The sequence below is a fragment of the Anguilla anguilla genome, chromosome 12, assembly GCF_013347855.1.
Source record: "Anguilla anguilla isolate fAngAng1 chromosome 12, fAngAng1.pri, whole genome shotgun sequence".
NCBI lineage: Eukaryota > Metazoa > Chordata > Actinopteri > Anguilliformes > Anguillidae > Anguilla > Anguilla anguilla.
The window spans coordinates 16,776,320-16,801,529 of NC_049212.1; the positions used below are offsets into that span (position 1 = coordinate 16,776,320).

The 25,210-nt window shown below is 48.8% G+C and overlaps 2 protein-coding genes and 1 long non-coding RNA gene across 12 annotated transcripts in view; 2 read left to right on the plus strand and 1 right to left on the minus strand.

Annotated features, from left to right (window-relative positions):
* The window catches only part of mecom (MDS1 and EVI1 complex locus), a 138,419-nt gene extending 138,125 nt beyond the window's left edge, over nt 1-294 (plus strand). For all 8 annotated transcript variants that reach the window (XM_035385689.1, XM_035385693.1, XM_035385694.1 and 5 more), the window contains one exon: nt 1-294. This exon is cut by the window's left edge and continues 358 nt beyond it. The gene's annotated coding sequence lies outside the window, so the exon portion shown is untranslated.
* A 7,456-nt stretch (nt 295-7,750) lies between these two features.
* The window catches only part of zgc:158328 (uncharacterized protein LOC567225 homolog), a 47,334-nt gene continuing 29,874 nt past the window's right edge, over nt 7,751-25,210 (minus strand). The window contains exons 17-36 of one of the 3 annotated variants that reach the window (XM_035384254.1): nt 24,595-24,729; nt 24,360-24,494; nt 23,615-23,740; nt 22,788-22,919; nt 22,386-22,514; nt 21,752-21,883; nt 21,017-21,145; nt 17,874-18,002; nt 16,917-17,045; nt 16,182-16,310; nt 14,719-14,847; nt 14,263-14,394; nt 13,965-14,093; nt 13,697-13,825; nt 12,940-13,068; nt 12,674-12,802; nt 12,422-12,550; nt 10,523-10,651; nt 9,218-9,346; nt 7,751-8,881 (exon numbers count right to left, since the gene is read on the minus strand). In XM_035384254.1, the coding sequence (XP_035240145.1) occupies nt 8,811-8,881; nt 9,218-9,346; nt 10,523-10,651; nt 12,422-12,550; nt 12,674-12,802; nt 12,940-13,068; nt 13,697-13,825; nt 13,965-14,093; nt 14,263-14,394; nt 14,719-14,847; nt 16,182-16,310; nt 16,917-17,045; nt 17,874-18,002; nt 21,017-21,145; nt 21,752-21,883; nt 22,386-22,514; nt 22,788-22,919; nt 23,615-23,740; nt 24,360-24,494; nt 24,595-24,729 (2,540 nt within the window). In that variant the 3' untranslated portion in view covers nt 7,751-8,810. The remainder of the gene's footprint in view (nt 8,882-9,217; nt 9,347-10,522; nt 10,652-12,421; nt 12,551-12,673; nt 12,803-12,939; nt 13,069-13,696; nt 13,826-13,964; nt 14,094-14,262; nt 14,395-14,718; nt 14,848-16,181; nt 16,311-16,916; nt 17,046-17,873; nt 18,003-21,016; nt 21,146-21,751; nt 21,884-22,385; nt 22,515-22,787; nt 22,920-23,614; nt 23,741-24,359; nt 24,495-24,594; nt 24,730-25,210) is intronic. The other 2 variants (XM_035384255.1, XM_035384256.1) reach the window with 2 other exon arrangements.
* LOC118209106 overlaps nt 9,639-25,210 on the plus strand; it is a 43,911-nt gene continuing 28,339 nt past the window's right edge. Inside the window, exon 1 of the long non-coding RNA XR_004761682.1 lies at nt 9,639-9,760. This is a non-coding gene — a long non-coding RNA (uncharacterized LOC118209106). The remainder of the gene's footprint in view (nt 9,761-25,210) is intronic.

Below are 25,210 nucleotides of genomic sequence, written 5' to 3' on the forward strand. Positions count from 1 at the left end.
AAAATTGTCACCTTAAACTGAGCGATGACATTAATAGTGACGGCGGCGGCGACGATAACTGTATTTATTCTGTTTAATTACTCTGTTTTGCACAGCGAAGGCAGCTGGTGTTTAGGAAGATCAGCGTGACACGGTGAAACGTTAACGGAACTTTGTGAATTTCACAGGCGTGGCCACGCCCACAGTCTTCCGCAGGAGTATCATGAAGTAAATCCGACTGCGAGCACTCAGCCCGGCCCCACGGGACTCCCCCCGCCCCCCTCCTCCTCGTCCCCGTCTGATCTCCCCCCCTCCGACCCCGACATCCCACCCGCACCCCCCCGCCTTCCCGCCCCCCCCCCCCCGCATGGATGAAAGGTCAGGGGCTATCCCTTGTATCTGAGTGTAGCTTTTAAAAGGCATCTGAGTGGGCCGCCCCGGGACCTCTTCGGACCGGAGAGGAGAGACTGACTTCATCTCCCAGCCGGGCGATGTAACCGAAATGCCACCTGAGCATTATCGAGAAAAAAAACACTGATCACAGACCTCTTCGAGAGACTTTAAGAAATTGCATTGCTGTGTGTTCCTGCACAATTGAAGCACTGTCTATGACTGCCTACAGACCGTCCACAGACCGGTCTGTAATGCAGCCTTCCCATCACTCTGTGCAAAATGCAAAAAGAATAGCAAATACTGAACTTTGTCATTCGTTGAAGGACTTCTTCTAATACAAGCTCCTTGTACTCATTCACTGATGCCACTAAATACCCTGAATGCTAGTCGTTAGCTACTCCATCTCCATGTCTCTTTCATTTTTAGACAATCATGTTTTCCTTTTTTTGTTGCTGTTGATGTTGTTCTTGTCGATGTTACTGTGGTGTATGTTGGGAATTGTATTTATTTCTTGGCAAACTGTAGTTTGTTTACTGAATAGCACTGCTCTTAGCCTGGCGAAGAGCCGATTCCTCGTTGGGCCCTGTCCCAGAAGTCTGTGGGGTTTGTAGAATACGTGTGAGTGCCAGATAGTATTAAACACGCCATTCATTCTTTATTCTTCTAATGAAGCTGGTTGATGAAATAGATATTACTTAGGGTCTTTTGTATGACAATTTATTGATTCAATTGTAAAAACAAAAAAGAATGAAAGAATAAAAAATAGCAGGTATTATTTCCTCATAACCGCATGATTGGTCTGATTAGAACTGTACCTGATATTTTCTACGGTTGTGTGCAAGCTCGTGAGACGTTCGGTCATGTTAATCCTTTGTGCCAAACCTATAATAAATAACAAATTATACACATTTATTTTCCTGTGTTGAGGCACCAGATTTTTTGCTGTTGTTTTTGTTTATAATCTCATTTTAAAAGTAATCGGCAAGTTGAGGTACTTTGTTTTATTGCTTTCTACAATGTAACTGTAATGCATTTCAATACGATGCTATGAGGGGGGCCCCTGAGAAATAAAAGAGTACAATGTGAGCTGTCTGTGCTCTCAATGTCTGTGAGCTGTCTGTGCTCTCAATGTCTGTGAGCTGACTGTGCTCTCTCTGTCTGTGTGCTGTCTGTGCTCTCAATGTCTGTGAGCTGTCTGTGCTCTCTCTGTCTGTGAGCTGACTGTGCTCTCAGTGTCTGTGAGCTGACTGTGCTCTCAATGTCTGTGAGCTGTCTGTGCTCTCTCTGTCTGTGAGCTGACTGTGCTCTCTCTGTCTGTGAGCTGTCTGTGCTCTCAATGTCTGTGAGCTGTCTGTGCTCTCAATGTCTGTGAGCTGACTGTGCTCTCAATGTCTGTGAGCTGTCTGTGCTCTCTATGTCTGTGAGCTGACTGCACTCAGTGTCTGTGAGCTGACTGTGCTCTCAATGTCTGTGAGCTGACTGTGCTCTCAATGTCTGTGAGCTGACTGTGCTCTCAGTGTCTGTGAGCTGACTGTGCTCTCTACGTCTGTGAGCTGACTGCACTCTGTGTCTGTGAGCTGACTGTGCTCTCTACGTCTGTGAGCTGACTGTGCTCTCTACGTCTGTGAGCTGTCTGTGCTCTCAATGTCTGTGAGCTGACTGTGCTCTCAATGTCTGTGAGCTGTCTGTGCTCTCTGTCTGTGAGCTGACTGCTCTTTCTGTCTGTGAGCTGACTGTGCTCTCTGTCTGTGAGCTGACTGCTCTTTCTGTCTGTGAGCTGACTGCTTTTTCTGTCTGTGAGCTAGCTGCTCTTTATGTCTGTGAGCTGACTTTTCTCTCTGTCTGTGAGCTGACTGCTACTCACTGTGAGCTGACTGCTCTCTTTGTCTGTGAGCTGACTGTGCTTTCTGTCGGTGAGCTGACTGCTTTTTCTGTCTGTGAGCTAGCTGCTCTTTATGTCTGTGAGCTGACTTTTCTCTCTGTCTGTGAGATGACTGCTACTCGCTGTGAGCTGACTGCTCGTTCTGTCTGTGAGCTGACTGTGCTCTCAATGTCTGTGAGCTGTCTGTGCTCTCAATGTCTGTGAGCTGACTGTGCTCTCAATGTCTGTGAGCTGTCTGTGCTTTCTGTCTGTGAGCTGACTGCTCTTTCTGTCTGTGAGCTGACTGTGCTACTCGCTGTGAGCTGACTGCTCTCTTTGTCTGTGAGCTGACTGTGCTTTCTGTCGGTGAGCTGACTACTTTTTCTGTCTGTGAGCTAGCTGCTCTTTATGTCTGTGAGCTGACTGCTACTCGCTGTGAGCTGACTGCTATTTCTGTCTGTGAGATGACTGCGCTACTCACTGTGAGCTAACTGCTCTCTGTCTGTGAGCTGACTGCTACTCGCTGTGAGCTGACTGCTCTTTCTGTCTGTGAGCTGACTGCTCTCTCTGTCTGTGAGCTGACTGCTCTTAGTGTCTGTGACATGTCTGCTCTTAGTCTGAGTTGACTGCAATTTCTTTTTGTGCTCTGTGTCTGTGAGCTCATGGTGCTGTGTCGGTTTACTGTGCTCTGGCCCACTTCTGTAGGATTATTCTCTCTCTCTCTTTCTCTCTCTCTCTCCCTCCCTCTGTGTTCTGTGCTCCCTCTCCCTCTTTCCATCTGTTTGACTGTGCTTCCTCTCCTTGGCACTGCTCTGCAGCTCTGCCCGTACACTGGGGGAGTCGGAGCGTCTCTCCAATGCGAGCTGCAGTGACGGGGCCTGAATGGGACAGTGGGTGCGTCCGCATTCAGGCCTGGCCGCGGCTCCTCCAGACCATGATGGATGAGGCGGGGAGACGCCATGACCCAGCTCATCACTCCACCCTTCAGTAAAGTTCACATCCCACAGGCCTCTCCCTCTGAAGCCTCCACGCATGTGGGAGGACATTGTGTTCAGAAAGCGCGCTCCATTGTCCGGGAGGGGGGTGGGGGGTGGGAGGGGCAGCGCAGAGCCACGTATGACCACATTACCTCCGTCTCGCGATCCTGATCGATTCGCAACATTTTCTTTGCAAATCGCCCTCGCTATCTGCGCGGCCGCTGATCCCTGGCTCCGCAGGGCGTCCAGCTTTGATGAGGTCAGCACGGGCTGGCCAGCTGTGATGAGGTCAGGGGGAGGGAGTGGGGCTGGAGCGCGGGCGATAATGGGCTGGAATGTGCCGGCGTAAGGGGAACGGTACGGACCATTAAGGCTTGCCCCCTCGGAGCCCTGGGGCATGACCCTTCCACGTCCACACTGTTCCCCGTTTGCGCACGTCCTACCCAGGTGAATCAAACAGAGGAAATGCATTCATTTTCCACGCAATCTAATTTAACATGCGCTCTGGTGGAGTCCGTCGGGGACTGCACGAGGAGAGCTTGTTTCTCGGGATGGCTTATAGGCTGTGTTGGGTTTGGGCTTTAGCCGCAGACAAAGCTGCAGTTTTATTGTGTTTTTATTTTCTTATTCCGTTGTTGAATTCCGTCTCTGCTCCATTGTTTCCGTGGTCTCGAGGAGAAGCGGGGTCTTAAGGTCAGCAGAGCTCCCTTTTGACTTGAAAGCAACAGCGGATTCAATCAATATGGATTATAACATGCCAACAGGAGCGGCGCATCCACTCACATAATCCGCATTTCAGGGCAATTAATTACCCTCATTAACCCCGCCGCTTCCCCGAGGGGCTCCGAGCGGGCCAGCCCGGGCCCCGGCGCTCCAGCGTTAGCGCCGAGCCTGAATTGGGGAAATTGATTTGTTTTGTTTAATTGCGGTGCGTTGGGGCGGTGGTGGGAGGGTGAGGGCATGAGCCCAGGGGGCCGGGAGCAGAGGGGTGGGGGGTTGGGGGGGGGGGATGCACTCAGCTAATAGGGCAGCTGGCAGGGGTTCAGAATGCATCAGGGCTGATTGCAGGCGCGCGGCTCCCTCCGCTGCCACCCGCCCTGCCCGCGTGCCACGCCGCCCGCTGGCACATACATCACGCCCCCGCCAGGGCGCCGACCTGAGACCCACAGCGGGGGCTCATCACAGCTGGCACTCCCGCAGATTGGCTTGGCACCCCGTCCCACGCCAGGGGAAAACATGGGGTAACACACATCTGCGTGTGCGCATCACACCAGCATACTGAAAAATACAGAACATGGTCACACTTTCCTTACTTATCTGGGAAAATGAAATGACCCCCCCACCACACACACACATACACATACTGTTAACTTTGCAAATAGTCACAGTAGTTTTCTAAGCTTCAGGTGCTTGATGAGGGACTCTTTTTAACAATGGAGTGTAAGCTGATTATTGTTATTAAGGGGACACTGCTAGAACTTTTGACCGCATATATGCTTTTAATAATACAAATATAGTCGGAGTTGGCGCTCACATTAACACAGTAACGATTCTTTGTTTGTTCTTGATGTCCAGTCAGTATTCCATAATCCGATTTAAAACATGGTAGCGGAATGCCTGACAGTAACTAGGAACCAAAATCACGATAATGTGCCAGAAGTTGCAATAGAAGCAGTTAACGGAACATGGACCCAAACACACGACTCAAACTTAAAACAGAACGCACTAAAGTTCTAATCGTGACACTTTGAACATATTATTTCATTGTTGTAACATCATTACAAATAGATTTTAAAAAGATTATACACATTTGCGATATTGACGATCGTCGTATCCACTACTTACAGTTGCATGATTACATAGAAAAATATTCCGTGTTAAATCAACTCATGATCTCTGTTTCAGATACCAAGATTAAACAATTTCAAATTCGGATTTCAAAAGTCCTATCACATTCGTTCACGTTGTATTACCAGTTTAATATATGCTGCTGAAGATCGTTTTTATGACTTTACCCTGCTCATTTTTCTTCGTCAAAGGCTGGGAGTCTTGGGTTAAGAGAAACGCGCACCTTTTTCATAAAAGCTGATCTAGGGTCAGTTTGGCCTTTCAGCACATAGAAGTAAAATTAGGATGTGGCCAAAGGAAACCTGATCCTAGATCACTGCAGTGCTCCTCCGAGACGTTTTATGAATACAGGCCCTGACCTCCAATGGGTGAGTGAACTACCGCGCCAGCGCGCTTCCCTTCCCCGAAGGCGCAGATTTGTAAGAAATGTCATTTGTAACGTGCGTTGACATAACGGTTTGAAGATTGGACAGTTAGCTGGAAAACGTGCACAATAGCAGTTTGGCAGCATGGTAAATAATGGTTCTTATTCCGATTAGCAAACCAGTGTATATATCTTTTTTGTTATTGAGCTGTTAGCTGTTGAACTGTTTGTTGCGTAATTTGATAACAACATATTTAATTTAATTTATCTTAATTCACTTAAAAATTGTAGTTAAATGATTTCGCTTTCTTGTGCAAAGCAAAGACCAGATGAACTGAGAAAAGTTGCAAGTTCAGTGTTGTGTTGGTTGCCATCTAGTGGTAGGACAATGACCGACGTCAACCTAAATAAATGACAAAAAAAAGCGCTTTGGTCGAAACTTTGTGTGTGTTGGAAAGGAGATAAAATTTACCCTGAATAAAAATTGTACAATTGGAATACTTTATCAATAACATAGTTTCAAAATAATAGTGAACATATTGTGTAGTCAGAATTGTGTACACATTGGGAATTTAACTCTCATTATTGTATACTTTTGTCTACTATAGTGGTGTAAAAATGTGTTTTTATAAAGAAACAATGCACGCATTTACACTCTTCTTGTGTTTACAGCAGTAAAGTGTGGGAGAGTTCCTAGATATTCATCTTTATGCAGGATTGGTATTTGGGTTTATTTTTTGAGGCAGCAACCAGCCTAATTGTGCAAGGCTGTTAAAATCATTCCTCCCGCACTTTATCTGAAACATGGTCTTTGTAAGTGCGAGTTCAAAAGTTGCTCTTGTGGGATCAGAGTCAACAGAGGGAAAATAATAAGCTTTCTGAGGTAGGAGACTTAAGTGATAGAAACGCTTCACCGCGAATACACGGCTAATTACACCAAAAACACCCTGATCCCATCTGCCCTGTTAATGGCTTATTTCATCGGCCGTTTCCTGCTGTGTCTCAATAACCTTGCATCCCCTACGCCAGCGCACCACCCTGGGCCTCATGTTGGCCCTCTCGCCCACACTGCAGCCCCATCTACTGAACGTGCCTGTGGTAGGGCTTTGGGCAGGAGAAATGCCAAGCAGCAAGCAGAGAGCATTGAGGGGAGAGCGGAGTGTGTTGAGTAGAGTAGAGTGTGTTGAGTGGAGAGTAGATAGTGTAAAGGGGAGAGTGAAGAGTGTTGAGTTAAGAAGTCAGGGAGTGTTGAGTGGAGAGTAGAGAGTGTTGAGGGATGAGTAGAGAGTGTTGAGGCGAGAGTAGAGTGTTGAGGGGAGAGCGGAGTGTGTTGAGTGGAGAGTAGAGTGTGTTGAGTGGAGAGTAGAGAGTGTTGAGGGGAGAGCGGAGTGTGTTGAGTGGAGAGTAGAGAGTGTTGAGGGGAGAGCAGAGTGTTAAGTACAGTTTTGAGGGGAGAGTAGAGAGTGTTGAGGGGAGAGCACTAGAAAGTGTTCAGTTGAGTTTTGAGGGGAGAGTAGAGAGTGTTGGGTGGACAGTTGAGAACACTGATTGGAGAGTAACAGAGTGCTGAGTAGAGAGTAGGCGAATGAACAGGGTGTTTGACCAGTAGCACTGAGCAGTGTTGGGCAGAGAGCAGGAGAGAGCGGAGAACAGCAGGATGGAGAGATGTGAGCAGAGAAGGATGTGGCCACCCAGAGCTGTGGATGGATGGGCTCTCCAGCTTGTTTGACTGGAAACAGGTGTGTGTTGCGCGAGGACGAAGGCCTCAGTGATAAACATTATTGGAGAACATCTGTTCGTCGTCACAATACGGGGGCGAGGGTGTCCTGCAGCCCATCCATCAGCCTGGAGGGGCTCGCTCTCCGCGCTCCGCCCGCTCGCCCATCACTCACTCACCCGCCCGGCCGGCCGCCCCCAGGCCCGGACAGCCGCGCACGGACGCTGAGACGCTTTGCTGCTCGCGGGAAATGCCCGTGAGACGGCCGCCCCGCGCAGGTGCCCATCACTCACCTGACAGGTGTCCCCAGGTAACTGGTCCGTTCCGCCTGACCCCCCCTCCCGCTCCCTCGCCCCCCCCTCCCCGCCCGTCCGCCAGCCTTCGGTCCCCGTTCCGCTGCGAGCCTGGATTCCCTCTCTCCTCTCTTTCATCACAGCTCTGTGACAGGTCATTCTCGACCTCGCCGGGCGGGGTTGTGCTTTCTGCACCGCTGCTGATGGGGCTCTCCATTCAGCTGGCCTTCCCGTGCGATACCATGCTAAACCTGCATTCGGAAAGGACTGATCTCCCTTTCATTTGCAGCTATAAGTAATGGGGACAGACAGGGTGTGTGTTTTTTTAAGAAACATAAGTTTTATTACTTTTTTGCTTTTTTTATTACAATTATTAATGATCAAATAGCACCATTTCCCCCCTTGCGGGCGATCACTGTGATGGGAGTATTTAAGTCCTGAGAAAAACACTGGTAAAAATGTCCTCAGTGAAACAGTATTGTAAAAATATTCATATATACAAATGTTGAGGTTAACAATTTGAGAACCAGCATTTAATTTATAGATAACATACTGGCACACAAAATACCAAAACCAAGTAATAGGTCTTACTGTATTTGTTATAGTGGTGTTTTTTTATCCTCTAATAATTGATAATGATCTGTAATCAACAGGATATTTACACAAAACATTTAACAGGAATGCTATACAAGGCACAGATATGTTAGTCCTTCAATATGGTTTGACCCTTTCATAGATGGAGTATGATATTACTTCAAGTTAGGTCTTCACAGCATTGTTTGTGCCACTTGCATTTGTGAAAAAAACTCCTTATTAAAATTTACAACATTAAATAACAGTGGAGCATTCATTTAAGCAGCTACTGTACACAAAATCATACTAACCACAGGAGAAGTACCTTTCAACACACTTAAAGACTACAGTGGTTGTTAATGGGTGATAATAGGAACAATATCCTAATATCCCACAGTATTTACATGAGATTCCAAGTTTGGGGGGATTGATCTTCAGGAATGGGAGGGCTTTTCAGGTAGGGGTGCTATTCAGGTAGGGGGATATTTGGCGTTGAAATGGGGGTTTTGTGGCATGTGAAACGGGGATGTGGTTATTGTGGTACTGAGCCGGTCAGTTGTACAACCTTTTGTTTGCGCTCCGAGGAGTAACACTGTGTTTTTACGTGGCAGGATCTCTTCCTTCATCTGTGGAGCCCTGCATCCCACACGTGGCACACTGTGCATTTGTGTAAAAAAAAAAAACAGCTCTGCCCCTACCCCCGTTCCCCAGAACTGCTGGGCTCTTCCTATTTTGGAATTTTTGGAGGGGAGGGTGGGTGCCTGGTGATCCAGAGGACTTCAGGTCCACCATGGCTGCAGCAGGACTAGGACTGCGCTCCTTCAGCCTGACCCCCCTGCAGCTGGCTGTGCTTCTGGGCCGGTTCTGGGGGTCCCCCTGCGAGTGAGGAAAAACACACACTCCCCTCAAATGAAGAACAAATGTTGTGGGTCTCGCTGCCAGCGCTGCGCAGGCACGCCCGTCTCTTCTGAGCCGGGCCGGGGGAAACGGAGCCTGCTTCCAGCCCGGTGCCCCACGGCGTCGAAATTAAAATAACTGTCAGAGAGGCCAGCCGGGAGACGGAGAGACAGGAACAAGGCTCGAGCTGCTGACCTGAATCCTGACAGCTACTGACAGAGGCCCTCTCTAAATCTGTTTCAGCTTTGCGGCGCTCGCGTGACGGGCTGCGCTAGAGAGACGTATCGGTGCCCCACCGACGAGGCGAGATGTTACCTTCCGCGCAGGTGGGCCCCGTCCAGGTGACAGGGCACATGCAGCGCCCATTACGGGCGTCGCAGCGCGCCCGAGGAGCGCACTGGCACGGCAGGGAGCAGCCGGGACCGAAGCGGTTATCTTCACAATCTGAGATGGGGGCAGAGGAAGGGTATCAGAGGGGGAATGAAAGGGAGACATGCTGTCTTCTATTGATTTTTGAGATATCAAATGTTTTCTGGCCTTAATGGTTTGAATTTTATGCATTCTAGCCCTTTGTGGTGTGTGAGTCAGTTTTATATTGTGTCTAATAAAGCTAAAAAGATAAAACGGGGTGTTTATGATTATGTTTTTAGCGCACTCAATGACCTGAACCTAATTTCGTAAGTTGAAATTTCAAAGTAGCTTCCTCACGGTCCCATCATGAATGCGGCCACTGGAATGCACGTAGATTCAGTTTTGTGGCGCATGCGTCACGTCCTCGCTGGCTCGCTTCTCGTTGTTGGACAGCCTGTTTGTCGACACGTGTCCCTCATGTAACGTAACTAATTTCTACAGTGGCATGTAAGTAATTTTTGATCTACTTAATATTATCGGAGGTACATACATAACATACGCCTAAAACCAACGGTTTCCACCCAACCCTTCGTTGACTCACAGCTCTAGCGGTGTTGCCTGGCTGACCTTGTGAAATGCGCTTTTCGAAGTTGCGTTGGCGAAAAGCATCTGCTAAATTGCTAAATGGTAAATTGTATCCAACCGCGAGGAACTGGTGTGCTAAACATAAACAGTCATAACGTGGAAAACAGACGAACGTTTCTGATACTCCGCTAAGTTATTTCTGCTACAGGATTGTTTCTGAACTGCACTAATAAATAGCCAAAATGTAAAAAGGTAATGGTGGCTAGCAACTAATGACTGGTTAGTCTAAACTTGATCTTTGCTAGTTTTCTGACGTGAATTCTCGTTAGCCTTTACTCAGTCGTACTCAGAATCGCTCTGAACACTAACTACGCTATAAAATGAGTCTCATTGATACACTGAAAAACTGTAAGTAGGCCTGCTCTTCTTTAAATATGTGAGAGCAATTTTTTAAATGGTAACCATGTGACCTGTGCTTCTGATGACCTTTATTAAAAATTTTGGTCAGGTTATAGCCCTGGTGCTGGCATTGTATTTTAAAAGGGAGTAAGTCTCATTTTAGGATGATGTGTAGTCATTTCCTCGTGATGTTGTTTTCAGGGCACGTGAGATGAGTGTGAGCACCAGTTTGAGTGTGTGCTAGTTTGGGTCAGTGTCTCTGTGGGGCGGGAGGGGTGATTGTACCTTTCTCACATCTGTCTCCCGTTCTCCCTGGTGGGCACAGGCACTGTCCTGTGACTGGATGGCAGGGACCGGCCCCATCACAGTCACACTGCTGCTCGCAGCTCTCCCCAAATCTGCCTTCCTCACATCCTGATGACACACACACACAGACGCGCACACACACACACAGACAGACAGACAGATGCAAGAACGTACAGACAAACAGACAGACACACACACAGACAGACATGCACGCCAACACACACACACACACACACACACACACACACACGCACACAGACGCTGGTCAGCCTCAGCACACTGCTCAGTTTCTGCTCCTTGCTCCACAGTGTGCCCTGTTGAGGCTGGAGTGGGCTATTAGCAGTTCAGTCTCTGGGACAGGGACCAGCCCCCCTGCCTCTGTGCAGCAATGTGTTCAGGCCTTTCTGCAGAACCAAGGGAACATCTGTCTCTCATCAGATGACCCTGTCTGCTCTCTGTCCGATGAAATCGAGTAACTCAATCCTCTACCTCCACTCTTAACACAACAGTGAGTGACTTTCAGAGGTCTGATTCAAATCCAGCCTCTGCTCTGTAAAACAGGGTACCGTAATGGTCATATCCAGTCTGTTCAAATCCACGTCTGTAAAAATCAAATCTCTATTCTGTGAAATACAAACCCGGAGTTAAGAATTATAGGATCTATCTGCAGACAGGGAAGATTTACAACCTGAAGTGTTTACAGTTTTCAAGTCCCACAGCATTGTATGGTTTTGTGTTGCATCAATGTTGGTTTGAAAGTGATAGTTCATTTTATGGGGCTTTTGATATCATTTCAGCTTTAGTGTACAGTTTCATTTGGCCCAGACAGTTGTGAGGTGCACTGAAGGATATTTTTGATGCTCACAGAAGTTTACGATGACTACCTGACTTTACAACTGCTGGTAAAGAGACACTGGGACATCGCCGTTTAAGACAAGAAAATCTGTTTTAAATCACTCCCACAAAATGGCATGTGCAGTGATGCTATGTTTACAAAGGTTGTGCTTATAAAGACTAATTTTATAGTTCTTTTTATAAACAAAATTATAAGCAGTTTTTATATTGCGCTGGTACTGCTAGTACTTGTCGGCTCTCAAGCGGCACAATCTCTTCTCTCCCGTGGACGCGGGGAGCCATGTTGATATACTGTAGGAAGCCGTTTGACAGTTCCCAGTGCAGACTTCTCTGCTTGCACGCGCCATAGGAAACACCCCCAACTAAAATTACGATTACATTTTATTTTTTGAAAATAATCGGGTAATATACACACATGCTACCCCAGGAGGCGTAATGTTGCAGTACAAGCTCCTTTGGAGTTACTTAAAGTGCATTTCTTGATTTAGACCACAACCCCCCCAATGCCCGTACCAGTCATTGTACAGCTGGCAGGTAATCAGAAACGTCTGTAAATATGTAAAATATCCTACACTGCACACGGAATCTGTCTAACCCAATTGAAAACATACACTAAAATGGAAATATCAAAAAACCCAGAAAATAAACTACCATTTTAACATGTTTGAAAACATTATCAAGTGTTCAATCTGTTATATAGCAAAATGACACAACAAAGAACATGTAACTCGTTTTTAACATAGTTATACAATATTTTATATAGTTATACTTTAAACATTTATGTATAATAGTTATGTGTCATAATATATTTATACGCTTTCACTAAATTTATGTAGTCTAACAGGCTATATGTTTTGTCAAAACCAGAAAAATACCAAAGAATAAAGGTCCAACCCATCTCTGCTCAGGATAACATGGAATGGCAACAGCATAACCCCGCCTCTTCTGCAAAATGCAGTATGGCGGTGATCAGACCTGCTCTCTGATTGGTGGAACGTGGTGTGTGCTGATGGTCAAACTCACGTTTCTGGCACTGAGAGCCATGGAAGCCAGGGGGACACAAGCACTCCCCGGTCACATGATGGCACGCTTGACCGTTCTTACAGTCGCATCGGTGGACGCAGTGCAGTCCGAAAAATCCGTACGGACATCCTTCCAAAAAAAAAAAAAAAGCAAATTTACCATTGTTATTGAACTCTTAATCGTTATTATTGAACTCTAAATGTTCTCTCAGAGTGGAGGCAGGCCTTAAATGGAGAGAGGGAGAGCACGCACTGTACTGGCAGGAGTGTCCGTAGTGTCCGGCAGTGCAGTGGCAGCAGCCTGTAAATCGGTCACATGACCCGTTGTTCTGGCACACGCAGCTCTGCTCACAGTTGGCACCGTACTTCCCAGAGGCACATGCTGGAAGACATAAAGACCAGCTCACCTTTCACTTTCAGAGACACGGTGAACACACTGAGGCACTGAGTGATGCTGAGACACAGCCTCTCTCAACACACATCTTTCTCCACGGTGTCTCTTTGGTGTGGCTCACTCACCCGCCTCACAGCGAGGCCCGGTCCAGCCCAGCCCGCACGTGCAGGTCCCGTTCCGGGGGTCACAGACGGCCCTGTTCTGACACTTGCAGAATTGCCGGCACTGTTCTCCATAGCGCCCCCTGGAGCATTCTGAAACGGGAGCAATGCACAGTCACATCTTGGTAGTGATGGAAACAAACATTAACATTCCCGCTATCATAGCTCTCTTTTCAGCAGTCGTGCACAAGCACACACACACACACACACACACACACACACACACTCTTACACACTCACACATATGTTTATTTTTGCAACAGCTAATTATTGTGATGCTAAAGTGGCCTAATTTTGGCAAGGCAATAAAAGGCTAATCATGTTTCTCTGGGTAATTTAGATTGAGAAAACAATAAGGGAATCACTTTGATTCTCATGTTTATTTACTTGTGTCTTTGCCAAGTCCATTGACACAGGACATGGAAAATGAGCTACTTCTCCAAACATTAAACACGGGAACATAAGCTGAGGCACGTCTGCAGCTGCATGTGAAGCACCAGCCCAACCACTGATAAAAGACAAGATCAAAGATGCAATTTAGGGTTTCTGGTCTCCAGGCAAACATGGCTGAAACTATATTCCTTCACAGAGGAAACGAGAGAATTAGCAGACTGTCCAAGCTAGTTTTTGTGGCAGCCATTTTGAAAAATTAAAACGAACTGTTTAGTTTCAGCCTGGATTCAGAGTTTTGTTTTGGTGTGGTGGTAGTGTAGCTCAGCACCTTGTTCACAGGACTGTCCCGTCCTGCCTGGGGCGCAGACGCACCTCCCCGTCACTGGGTGGCAGTGCCCCCCTTCACCACACAAGCAGAGCAGGGCACAGTCTCTTCCGTAGTGTCCAGCGGGACATCCTGTGGTGCACACGGACATAGCATGGGTACTCGCCCCAGAGTGTGCTAATCTACGCTGTTGCATGGTACTGCGGTAATCTGCTATGCAGCTGTTGTCGGAGCCCCTCCCTTAATGAACATGTAATGCTGACAGGCTCACCTTGGCTACAGTCGGCCCCCACGAAGCCAGCTGGACAGTCACATGCGCCTGTGGAGGGGTCACAGCGCCCCCCGCTGGCACATCTGCATTTCTCCCTACAGTGTGGGCCGTAGGTCCCCTCTGGACACCCTGGGGGGTGAAGGGGAGGGTCATAGCACACCTTTAAACAGCATCATACAGATGTGAACACCTTCATGCTGCTTCAAAAAGAAATGTATGCAGACACCATGATTCATCAGAAAAAAAACAGTACCAGCAGCTAACTGCAACAGACTGGTCTGTACAAGGCAGCCCTTACTGAGTTTGCAGTGGTGTCCATGGTAACCAGGTTGACAGGTGCATTCCCCTGTGACCGGATGGCATTGCTCATGCTCCCCAGAGCATGTACACAGTTCTGTGCAGTTCTGACCAAACGTGCCAGTGGGACAGGCTGGAGAAGAAATCAAACAGAGCTGTTAAATACACACACACACACACACACACACACGGGCGATAAATCATGAAATACTCCAGTGTATGTTTTCACATAAGCACAGCACTTAGTGCAAGCAGCGTGCCCGGCAGATAAGACAGGACCAGACTAAAGAGCCCATTACATTACTGTCATTAAGCGCGTCTGCATTCCTGACCATTATCCGTATGGGGGAGATACAACAATGCCCCCCTGTTTCTCTCGCCAGTTTAAGTGTAACATTTATCAGATGTTGAGACGTGGATAAAAAAGCCTTGTGTACAATTAGAGAGAGGCGCTCACTCTGTGTGCAGCCGCTCCCAAACAGGCCCGCGGGGCACCCACACACCCCCGTCACATGATGGCAGGACGCTCCGACTGGGCACTCGCACAGCTGAGTGCAGCCGCTCCCGAAAAGCCCTGGCAAACAGGCTGGAGGGGCAAGGCACACGGTTCCCATTACTGACCAGCCATGTCCATAAACACAACGCAGCACACGCACACACACACACACAGGATACACACACAGCATACACACACACACACACACAGCACACACACACACACACACAGCATACACACACACACACACACACAGCACACACACACACACACAGCATACACACACACACACACAGCATACACACACACACACACACACAGCATACACACGCACACACAGCATACACACACACGCACACACACGCACACACACACACACACACACACACACACACAGCATACACACACACACACACAGCACACACACACACACACACACAGCACACACACACACACACAGCATACACACACACGCACACACACACACACACACACACAGCATACACACACACACACACGCACACACACACACACAGACAGCATACACACACACACACACACACACACACAGCATGCACACACACACACACACAGCATACACACACACACGCACACACAGCATACACACACACACACACACACACACAGCATACACACACACACACACACACACACACACACAGCATGCACACACACACACACACAGCATACACACACACACACGCACACAGCATACACACACACACACACACAGCATACACACACACACACACACAGCATACACACACACACACACACAGCATACACACACACACACACACACAGCATACACACGCACAGATTTAGCATTACGCTGTTAGTACACTAAGCTGATGACTCCTGTTGACTGGACAGCTGTTACTTTAGTGATCAATGTAATAGGGCAGTGAATGTGAAATTACAGGACCTGGTTCTACATGTAAAATGCTGCAGACTTATTAGGAGTGAATCTTGAGCCAGTCTGATGCTATCCTTGATTATTAGTGGTAATTGGATTTGTACATGTCTAGAAAAAATCATGGATAATCTTTGGATGAATGGATAATTTAAAAAATGAACCATTCTGTCCCAGAGTTTTAATTCTCTGTTCTCACAGACCTGGTAGAAGGATCTTTTGAGACCGTGATGAATAATGCTAAAATGCTCAGTTGTCTCATTGGCTTGGTGCACTATGCACCTAACAGTAGTGTCCTCGTGCGCGTTTCAGAAGCTCCTGCATCCTGGTTTAAAGTGAGGATATGATGGTCTGGATCCCTATATGTGCTCACAGTGTTGCCCATGGTAACCTTATGGATAGGCTGTGGGGAAGAGAGACGCAGTGCGTTCTCATTAAAGACTACAATTTATCCCATAATGCAGTGAGACACAGGCAGCACTGCTCTCACCTGTCTGACAGTGATCCCCAGTCCACCCCGGGTGACAGGTGCACTCTCCCGTCAGCCTGTCACATGACCCTCTGTTCAGACAGCTGCAGGTCTGTGAGCATCCTGCTCCATATCGCCCCTCCTCACACCCTACAGCAAAGATAGCGGGAGACTTAGGACACTGCATCCTGCTACATATCGCCCCTCCTCACACCCTACAGCAAAGACAGCAGGAGACTTAGGACACTGCATCCTGCTACATTCTCCTCACACCCTACAGCAAAGATAGTGGGAGACTTTAGGACACTGCATCCTGCTACATTCTCACACCCTACAGCAAAGACAGCAGGAGACTTAGGACACTGCGTCCTGCTACATATCGCCCCTCCTCACACCCTACAGCAAAGATAGCAGGAGACTTAGAACACTGCGTCCTGCTACATTCTCCTCACACACTACAGCAAAGATAGCAGGAGACTTAGAACACTGCATCCTGCTACATTATCCTAACACACTACAGCAAAGATAGCGGGAGACTTAGGACACTGTGTCCTGCTACATTCTCCTCACACCCTACAGCAAAGATAGTGGGAGACTTAGGACACTGCGTCCTGCTACATTATCCTCAAACGCTATAGGAAATTTAGTGGGATAATTAGGGCACTACATCCTGCGGCTACATCATTCTATAATTTTATTAACGCATGCTGCTGAAGGTGTGGTTTAGGACGACAGTCCCTACCACCCCCCCCTTACCCGACTCGCAGGCTGACCCGCTCCAGCCCACAGGACAGGAACATCGACCCGTTACGTGATCGCAGGAGCCGCCATTTTGACACAGGCAGAGCTGGCTGCAGTCCGCTCCATAGGATCCAGCAGGACAAGCTGAATATAGAGATCAGGTTACGCACACACACTCAACACACAACACACTTAGTTATGTACACCTGCATAGACTGTCATACTGGTGACACACCCTCTGATGACACGCACCACGCTGACACACACTCACACATCCTGCCCTCTGAGCTTTTGGAGCGGGTGTGTTTGGAGGCCTTTCGTGGCTCACTGAGACACCCCTGACTAACGGCGCCTGGGTCTGCGGGGGCGGCCCACTCACGCTGCCGGCACCGCGCCCCGGCCCACCCCGCCGTGCAGCTGCACCGCCCGCCCACGTGCTCGCAGCTCGCCCCGTTCTCACAGCCGCAGGTTCGGCTGCAGTCCTCCCCATAGCGCCCCCTGGGACAGGCTGCGGGCGGGACGGGATTTTAACGGGCAGCTGAGTCTGCACGGGCAGAGTCAAGCCACACAGACTTGGCCCGCAGACCAGAGAACCGCACAGGGCTGTGGGAAAGTGCCTTTCCCCCCATTTACAGCAAGACACTGATGTAGGGAGTCACATGACCGGATTCATTAAAGCCCAGCAGAAAAGACTGGCGGTACTAAAAGCCCTTTTCCAAGTTACTGTTTTTAAATTTGGCCCAATACACACGTGGATGTATTTATCCCGAATGTGCCCTAATTAACAATGTGCCCCCCTCTCTCCAAACCAAACCCACATGCACACATCCCAAAAACAAGACAGGCAGGATATCATTACACAGATAATTGTTCACAAAAACACATTTGCAGCGTATTTTAAGGGGAAGGATGCCGCGATGGGCCGAGGGTGCCTCTCTCTCACACCCCGTTTTAATGATGTGGGATCCCTACCCAGGGTGCACTGGGCTGCGGCCCAGCCCGGGGAGCAGTGGCAGGCCCCTGTGATGTGGTGGCAGCGGGCAGCGTTCCTGCACTCGCACATCTGGCCGCAGTCCAGGCCGTAAAACCCGCCCGGGCACTCTGGGAGCCAAGACAAGAACATCCTCCGGTTAGCGCCGGACGCTAACGCAGAGGAGAAGCAGCCAAGTCTGCAGTCACTCCACCGCCGACCAAAAAAGAACGAAGAAAAAATGGCAGCACGAAACCGGGCCTGGCTCTGCTGCTCGTTTGGGAAGCGTCAGCGCTCGTTAAGTGATCTCACATCCACCATCTGCCCAGCGCCCGCGCCACATCAAAGGCGGGGCTCGGCGGGTCCCCCCCCGCTGCGGCGAGAGAGGCGCTGGGAGAGCCGCGTAATTAGAACACCTGCTGAGTGCGCAGGCCTGTCGTCAGGGTCCGGGAGCCCCGCCCCTTAAACAAAGCCAGGTTAGCGTTTAAACCCAGTGCTGCCGCGGTCGCTCCAATCTGGTTCTCATTGGGCAGCCGGCGATGCAATCTGACTGTTAAAATGTCTCTCCGAGCTGCAGGCTGCGCACGGCGTGAAAGGCGATACGGAACCGCGAAGAGAAGCTGCGTTTTCGAAACGCGCCTCGTTCCCACTTTCGCCGAATGCTCGCCAAACGACTAGGCGAAGGGGCGCGGGTCTTCCCATGTGATGCAGCGAAGCTCGTTTCCACACATGACCAGATGTATCTGACACACTGGGGCGTCAGTTTCCACGCAGTTAAAGGGGCAGACGGAAACTGAGCGCAGAGCGATGTGTCGCTGTGTATTTAAGGCCTGCTCTCTGACTGCTTCCTGTCTCTGCCCGGGCCGGCGGGCGCTGCCCTCTCGGGCCCCCATCTCGGGTTGAGTGACACTGGCGGGACGCATCCCGTGTCGGGTCCAATCATGGCCGCGCTCAGGAATGCCCACGACCGGGACTGAGGCTGAATTTATCACTCCCTCGCCCGTTCTGTCCCGACGGCTTCCGCCTCTCACCCGCAGAGGATGTCCGCCTTGGCTTTAATGCTTTCCAAATGTTCACCGTAGGGAAGTGCTCCCAGGCAGATAACCTTATATCGAGACTCGCACTAAAAACTGTCAGCGAGATGCTGCATTCATTAGAGGAAGACTGACAAGGATACTATAATCTGTACAGCTTGGTGTGTGTGTGCGTGTGTTTGTGTGTGTGTGTGTGTGTGTGTGTGTGTGTGTGTGTGAGAGAGAGAGAGAGAGAGAGAGAGAGAAATACATGAGTGTGAATTTATGTGTTGAGAAGACGAGAGAGGATTTTACCTGGAAACTGCATGTAGGGTGGGTTGGGGTTTATATTTCTAAAAAAGTAGTATATGCATATATATTTTAGATGCAGTATGTATGAAATCTGAGGAAGGTCAAGTGTGAATAGGTTTTTGGAACTGCAGTGCATAATTGTTGAGACTGCTGTAATGTGTTTGGCCAGACGAGGGCACTCTCCACACAGCTCTTGTTCATTGTGTATCGTGTACAGAAATAATTCCGTTTCTCAGAGTATGAAAGGAACAGAATTGGAAGATTAAGGTGGATAAACTTATAAAAAATAAGATTGCCAGATGACAAAATTAGGCTGTGCAGCAGATGAAGACAGAGAGAAGTCGGTCTCTCTATCTTCATAAAGTTGTGCTGTCCTTAGAGCGAGGGCAGGCCTCTGTTCTCCTTGTGAGGTTCTCGCGTAACGATTTGCCGGTCATTATATGAAGTCTCTGCATGCGGAGGTATCGGTGCGGCAGACTCCAGATAAAACAAGCTGCTACGGAGCCAGATTATTTCCAGATCTTTAAAAACTGTTATTTTAAACTCCGCACAGCCGGCCTAACCCAGCGGATTACCCTGCCACTTACTAGACTTCCTGTCTGTACTGTGTGGAGAGGCCTTTCAGAACTGGCCGGCATCGACACCGAGACATGCATTACATCACAGCGCTCATTTACCGGAGGCTGGTGTGTAACCCAGTTATAAGGAAGCAGCCCCGCCCCCTGACCGCTACCATTAAACAAGTTACAGTGCAGAACACAAGATGCTCTGTGCACTGTGGGAAACTACCTAGTTATAAGCTCTTAGACTCTGGTCAGTTATCAGGGTGCATTTTTGGGGACGCAGCCATTTCCTACCAATTTAAAATGTCTGATCTGAATAAATGAGCTACTATATAAATCTTTTGCATTCTGGCCAAATGAAATAGCATTTGCAAAAATCACAGTGGCCACTGTATTCCATCTAGATTGTGTCTGTACACACGATGACTGGAACCATGGGAAAGAAATTTAGTGAGTCTGTATCCAATCCTGGAAACACTCCTGGGATTAGAATATATGACCTTCTGCGGTGCCATAAAAACCCATTTCCTACTAATTTACTCTACTTTTTAAGTGAGACCTTTATCCTGTTATGAAGTGTATGAGTGTGTAGTTTAACTCCAGTGTGGGATGTACAGGTGTGTAGTTTTACTCCAGTGTGAGATGTACAGGTGTGTAGTTTTACTCCAGTGTGAGATGCACAGGTGTGTAGATTTACCCCAGTGTGAGATGCACAGGTGTGTAGTTTTACTCCAGTGTGAGATGCACAGGTGTGTAGATTTACCCCAGTGTGAGATGCACAGGTGTGTAGATTTACCCCAGTGTGGGATGCACAGGTGTGTAGATTTACCCCAGTGTGAGATGCACAGGTGTGTAGATTTACTCCAGTGTGAGATGCACAGGTGTGTAGATTTACCCCAGTGTGAGATGTACAGGTGTGTAGTTTTACCCCAGTGTGAGATGTACAGGTGTGTAGATTTACCCCAGTGTGGGATGTACAGGTGTGTAGATTTACCCCAGTGTGGGATGTACAGGTGTGTAGTTTTACCCCAGTGTGAGATGTGCAGGTGTGTAGATTTACCCCAGTGTGGGATGTACAGGTGTGTAGATTTACCCCAGTGTGGGATGCACAGGTGTGTAGATTTACCCCAGTGTGGGATGTACAGGTGTGTAGATTTACCCCAGTGTGGGATGCACAGGTGTGTAGATTTACCCCAGTGTGGGATGCACAGGTGTGTAGATTTACCCCAGTGTGGGATGCACAGGTGTGTGACTCACCTCTCTCGCAGTAGGTCCCGGCCCAGCCAGCCAAGCAGGTGCAGGCTCCGCTCACATGATCACAGCTGGCCCCATTCTCACACTGACAAGCCAGCTCACAGCCCTCCCCATACCTGTCCTCGGGACACTCTGAGAGAGGGTCATGGGAAGTGTAGGATTCCATTATGAAACGACACATAAACACACACACACATATCCAATTTACCCTTTTTTTGGGGTTGTGCTCTAAAACCTGACAGATACAGAGCTTTGCCTGTAGATGGCAGTGTTTCTCTACATACTGTGTTCTCAACTACAGTAACTCCAGGCATCTGCCTGTTGAGGACCTTGACTTAATTATTTTTTTGATTACTTATCTATTTCCATATCTGTTTATGACCAGAGCCTTAAAATTCTTAGCAGGCTTAGTTTTTTTCTTTTTTTGCAAGCCTTGCTGTTTTACAGAAGTTCAGCACAGTTGCTTAAAGTGATTCCTTAAAGTGATTGGGGAATAACTTTACAGTTTTTGCCCCCACAAGGGCAGTAAATTAGTCTTTTTTATTTATTCCCATTTATAATATCTACTGCAATATGCTACTTGTAGCTGTAAATGGCCCTATGCACAATAAAGTTAGATCCTTTGACTCTGGCGCAGGTGCAGTGAGGAAGTGGAAGCCTATCCAGGCTGTGGTCTAAATGGCCAGCGGGCATGCGGGGCGTGGCACCTCTAGGCTGGCGTGAGACGGCGGCTCTTACTCTGCTCACAGTGGTCCCCGGTGAACCCCGCCTCACACGCACACTGCCCGCTCACAGGATCGCACGCCAGGGCGCTGTTGGCACACTGGCACGGCCGGGCACACGCTATGCCCCAGTACCCCTCCTCACATACTGTGGAACAAGAGACAGGGGCACACGCAGATGGGGTGCACTTGATTATGGATTTGGGTGAAACAAGTGCATGCAAAATGTTTTGTGTGAAGCAGGTATGAACACATTTGTGTGAAGTATTGTGGGTGAGGAAATGTAGGTCTGTATTAGGTCTATATTATATTAGTCTATCTATATGAGCTGGGTGAAGTGTACGCTCACCAGCAGTAAAGCTCATAAAAGCATAATGCATCTTAGTGGAGCTTCATGATTGCTCTTATGGACTATGAAATGAGTTGTTCCAATGTGCCAGGGTGTCTTCTGCACCCTTTTTGTGGTTGTTACATATAGTACTATATTTGTACAAGTACTGGATAAAAGAGCTCTATACTAGTTGTGAAGCCAGTTCATATGGCATTGGGTGAAGTTGATAACATAATAGGGTTTTAGCACAAGGTGGGTTTGTAGAGCGAAGCGGTGATGCCCGGAGGCGGCAGAGGTGTGGAAAAGGGGCGGGGCTCACAGGTGTTGCAGTCGTGGCCTGTACGCCCGGGAGGACAGGAGCACTCCCCAGTCACAGGGTCGCAGCGCGCGTCGGGGTGGCAGGTGCACGGAAGCGCGCAGTCCTGCCCGTGACGCCCAGCGGGACAAGCTGCAGCGTGAGGGGCGAGGGTGCGAGGGGTTTGAGTTAGATACCGGCCTGCTCCGAATGAGCTCTGCACTCACTGCCTGTTTGAGTGTAAAACAGCTGCTTCTGAAGCCATAATTTATATGAATATGAAGGACAGAAACACAGAAATCTGAGGGACAGAAGGACAGAGGCATTGCCCTTATAAAACATCCTATTCTAAGGCAGTGGAGTTACAGGCAGTGGTGATGTGGTTCTTTGTTCTGGAGGCCAGCACGTGCTGAATGTCTGTCTCACCGTTGTGGCAGTACTTTCCAGTGAAGCCAGGAGCACAGTCACAGAGGCCCGTCTGTGTATCGCAGGACCCCCCATTCCCACAGGGGGCACAGGGCAGCTGGCAGTTGACACCCCAGAATCCTTCAGGGCAGTCTGTGGAGAGGCAGGAGATGGAGGAGAAAGTCATGTTTAACCTGAGGAACTTCAGTATACTTAAAGGCACTGAGATAACCGTCTGCTGTTTTAACCTCAACAGGACCTGAAGGCAAACATGTTTTGGCTTTTTCTGTTGGACTCTTTTGCCCCTGAATGGTTTCGGGCGGTCCAGGTGTATTCCACGGTCCTGTTGGAGTCATTAGGCCAAATCCCATTCTGACAGTTATATCTTAATTCTGGCCACGCTGCAGAAAGGACCTCCGTGTTATCACCGGGTCATCTGGCCCACTCCAACACAGCAACCGCTGTGACTGTACGGAAACTTAATCTGTCTGAGAGAGCTCTGCTATTACTTCCAAAGCTGTTGCTGGAAGGGAGAGAGGGGTGGAAGGAATGAGAGGGAGAGAGATAAAATAGAAAGAGGATAAGAATGGAGACGGATAAAGTGCAAGCTGTACTTATTGATTTTCTTTCTCTTTTAACCATTTTCTGATGCAGTGTTTTTCATATGCTTTGGTGGTATGTATGTATTTTTCATGAAAATAAAGCAGAGAAAGAGAGAAAGGGGGAGGGGACAGAACCCACGCAGGGCACATAAGATGGAGGTCAGAAGATGGGGGACATCCATAGGGAGGCAAAGTGCAGTGATCTCACAGTCATGGGCACCTGAGATGAGAGGCTGGCATCCTCACCTTGTTGGCAAGTGGACCCGGTTTTCCCTGCGGGACAAATGCACTGGCCAGTGTGGGGGTCACAGGACGCCCCCCCACAGTCACACTCCTGCTGGCAGTTCTCTCCAAAGCGTCCAGCACCGCAGGCTAACCCAAACATAGGGAGAGAGAGGAAGAGAGCCTGGTGTGTAGACTGCCCCTGACACAGCAAGACAACACTTCCACTCACCATGGTGTGAGGTTTCAAATATATTCTGAGATGCGTGTTTTAAGGTTTACTTCTCCCCTGGAACCTCAGAAGCCCATTTTCCCATCAGTAAAGAGTGGACAGTGTGTGGAACCCTGGTCCGATCTGTTCAATTCAAAACAGAACAGAGCCCAGAGGATGTGGACCCTTCGTCTTCTTTAAAAACAGAGCCCAAAAAGGTCTGTGCAACGCATTAACACTGGAACAGCCCTGAGCGTTATCTCGGAAAGGTCTTCTGGGGAACAGGGTTATGGTAAAAACAGAAACTCAGGAAAGTTATTAAATATTTCAGGCCCCTTCGAGCAAGGACCCCGAAGTTGGAGAAAAGACAACTTTCCACAAGCAAGAGGAGAAAAAGTAGGGCTTTCAAAAGGAACAGACGGAACGTATGAACAAAATGACATACTGTAAACACAAACACGTATGCGCATACGAACACTAACAGCGTATTACTGCGGTTGTGTTTATGGCTGTGAGGAGTGGATTGTGGGATGCCGTAGAGGAAGTAAAGGGGTTCACCTTCGTGACATCGCTCCCCGTGGAATCCTGGGGGACAGCTCAGTGTGCAGAGGCCGCTCTGGGCATCACACGGCGCTCCCACAGTGCAGTTACATGGCTGTCCACATCCGGTGCCAAAGAACCCCGAGTCGCAGTCTGCACCAGAGCAAGGAGAGGTGCAAGAGTTACCGGCACTTTGGTGACTTTGGAAACAGATCCAAACCGCACGTAGCCGCCATCTGTGCCGGACGCGTACCTTTCTGGCAGGCGTTACCCTGGTAACCAGGCTTGCACGTGCACGTCCCGTCCGTGGCGTTGCAGCCCAGAGAGTTCTGCACCACGCAGGGGCATTCCTCAGAGCAGCCTGCGCCATAGCTCCACCGCGGGCAAGCTGAGGAACACACACACACACACACACACGCACACACACACACACACACACGCACACACACACACACACACACGCACACACATGTACGTACACACACACGCACACACGCATACACACACACACACACACACACACGCATGTACGTACGCACACACGCATACACACACACACACACACACACACGCATGTACGTACGCACACACGCATACATACACACACACACGCATACACACACACACGCATGTACGTACGCACACACACACACGCGCACACACACACACACACACACGCAGACACACGCATACACACACATACACACACACACACACACACGCATGCATGTACGTACGCACACACGCATACATACACACGCGCACGCATGCAGACACACACACCATCAGTACCATGATGGATTCTTCTGTAATACATTCAACTTTCACATCTTAGTGGAATTTATTCTGTTAATAGAAGTATCTACAGT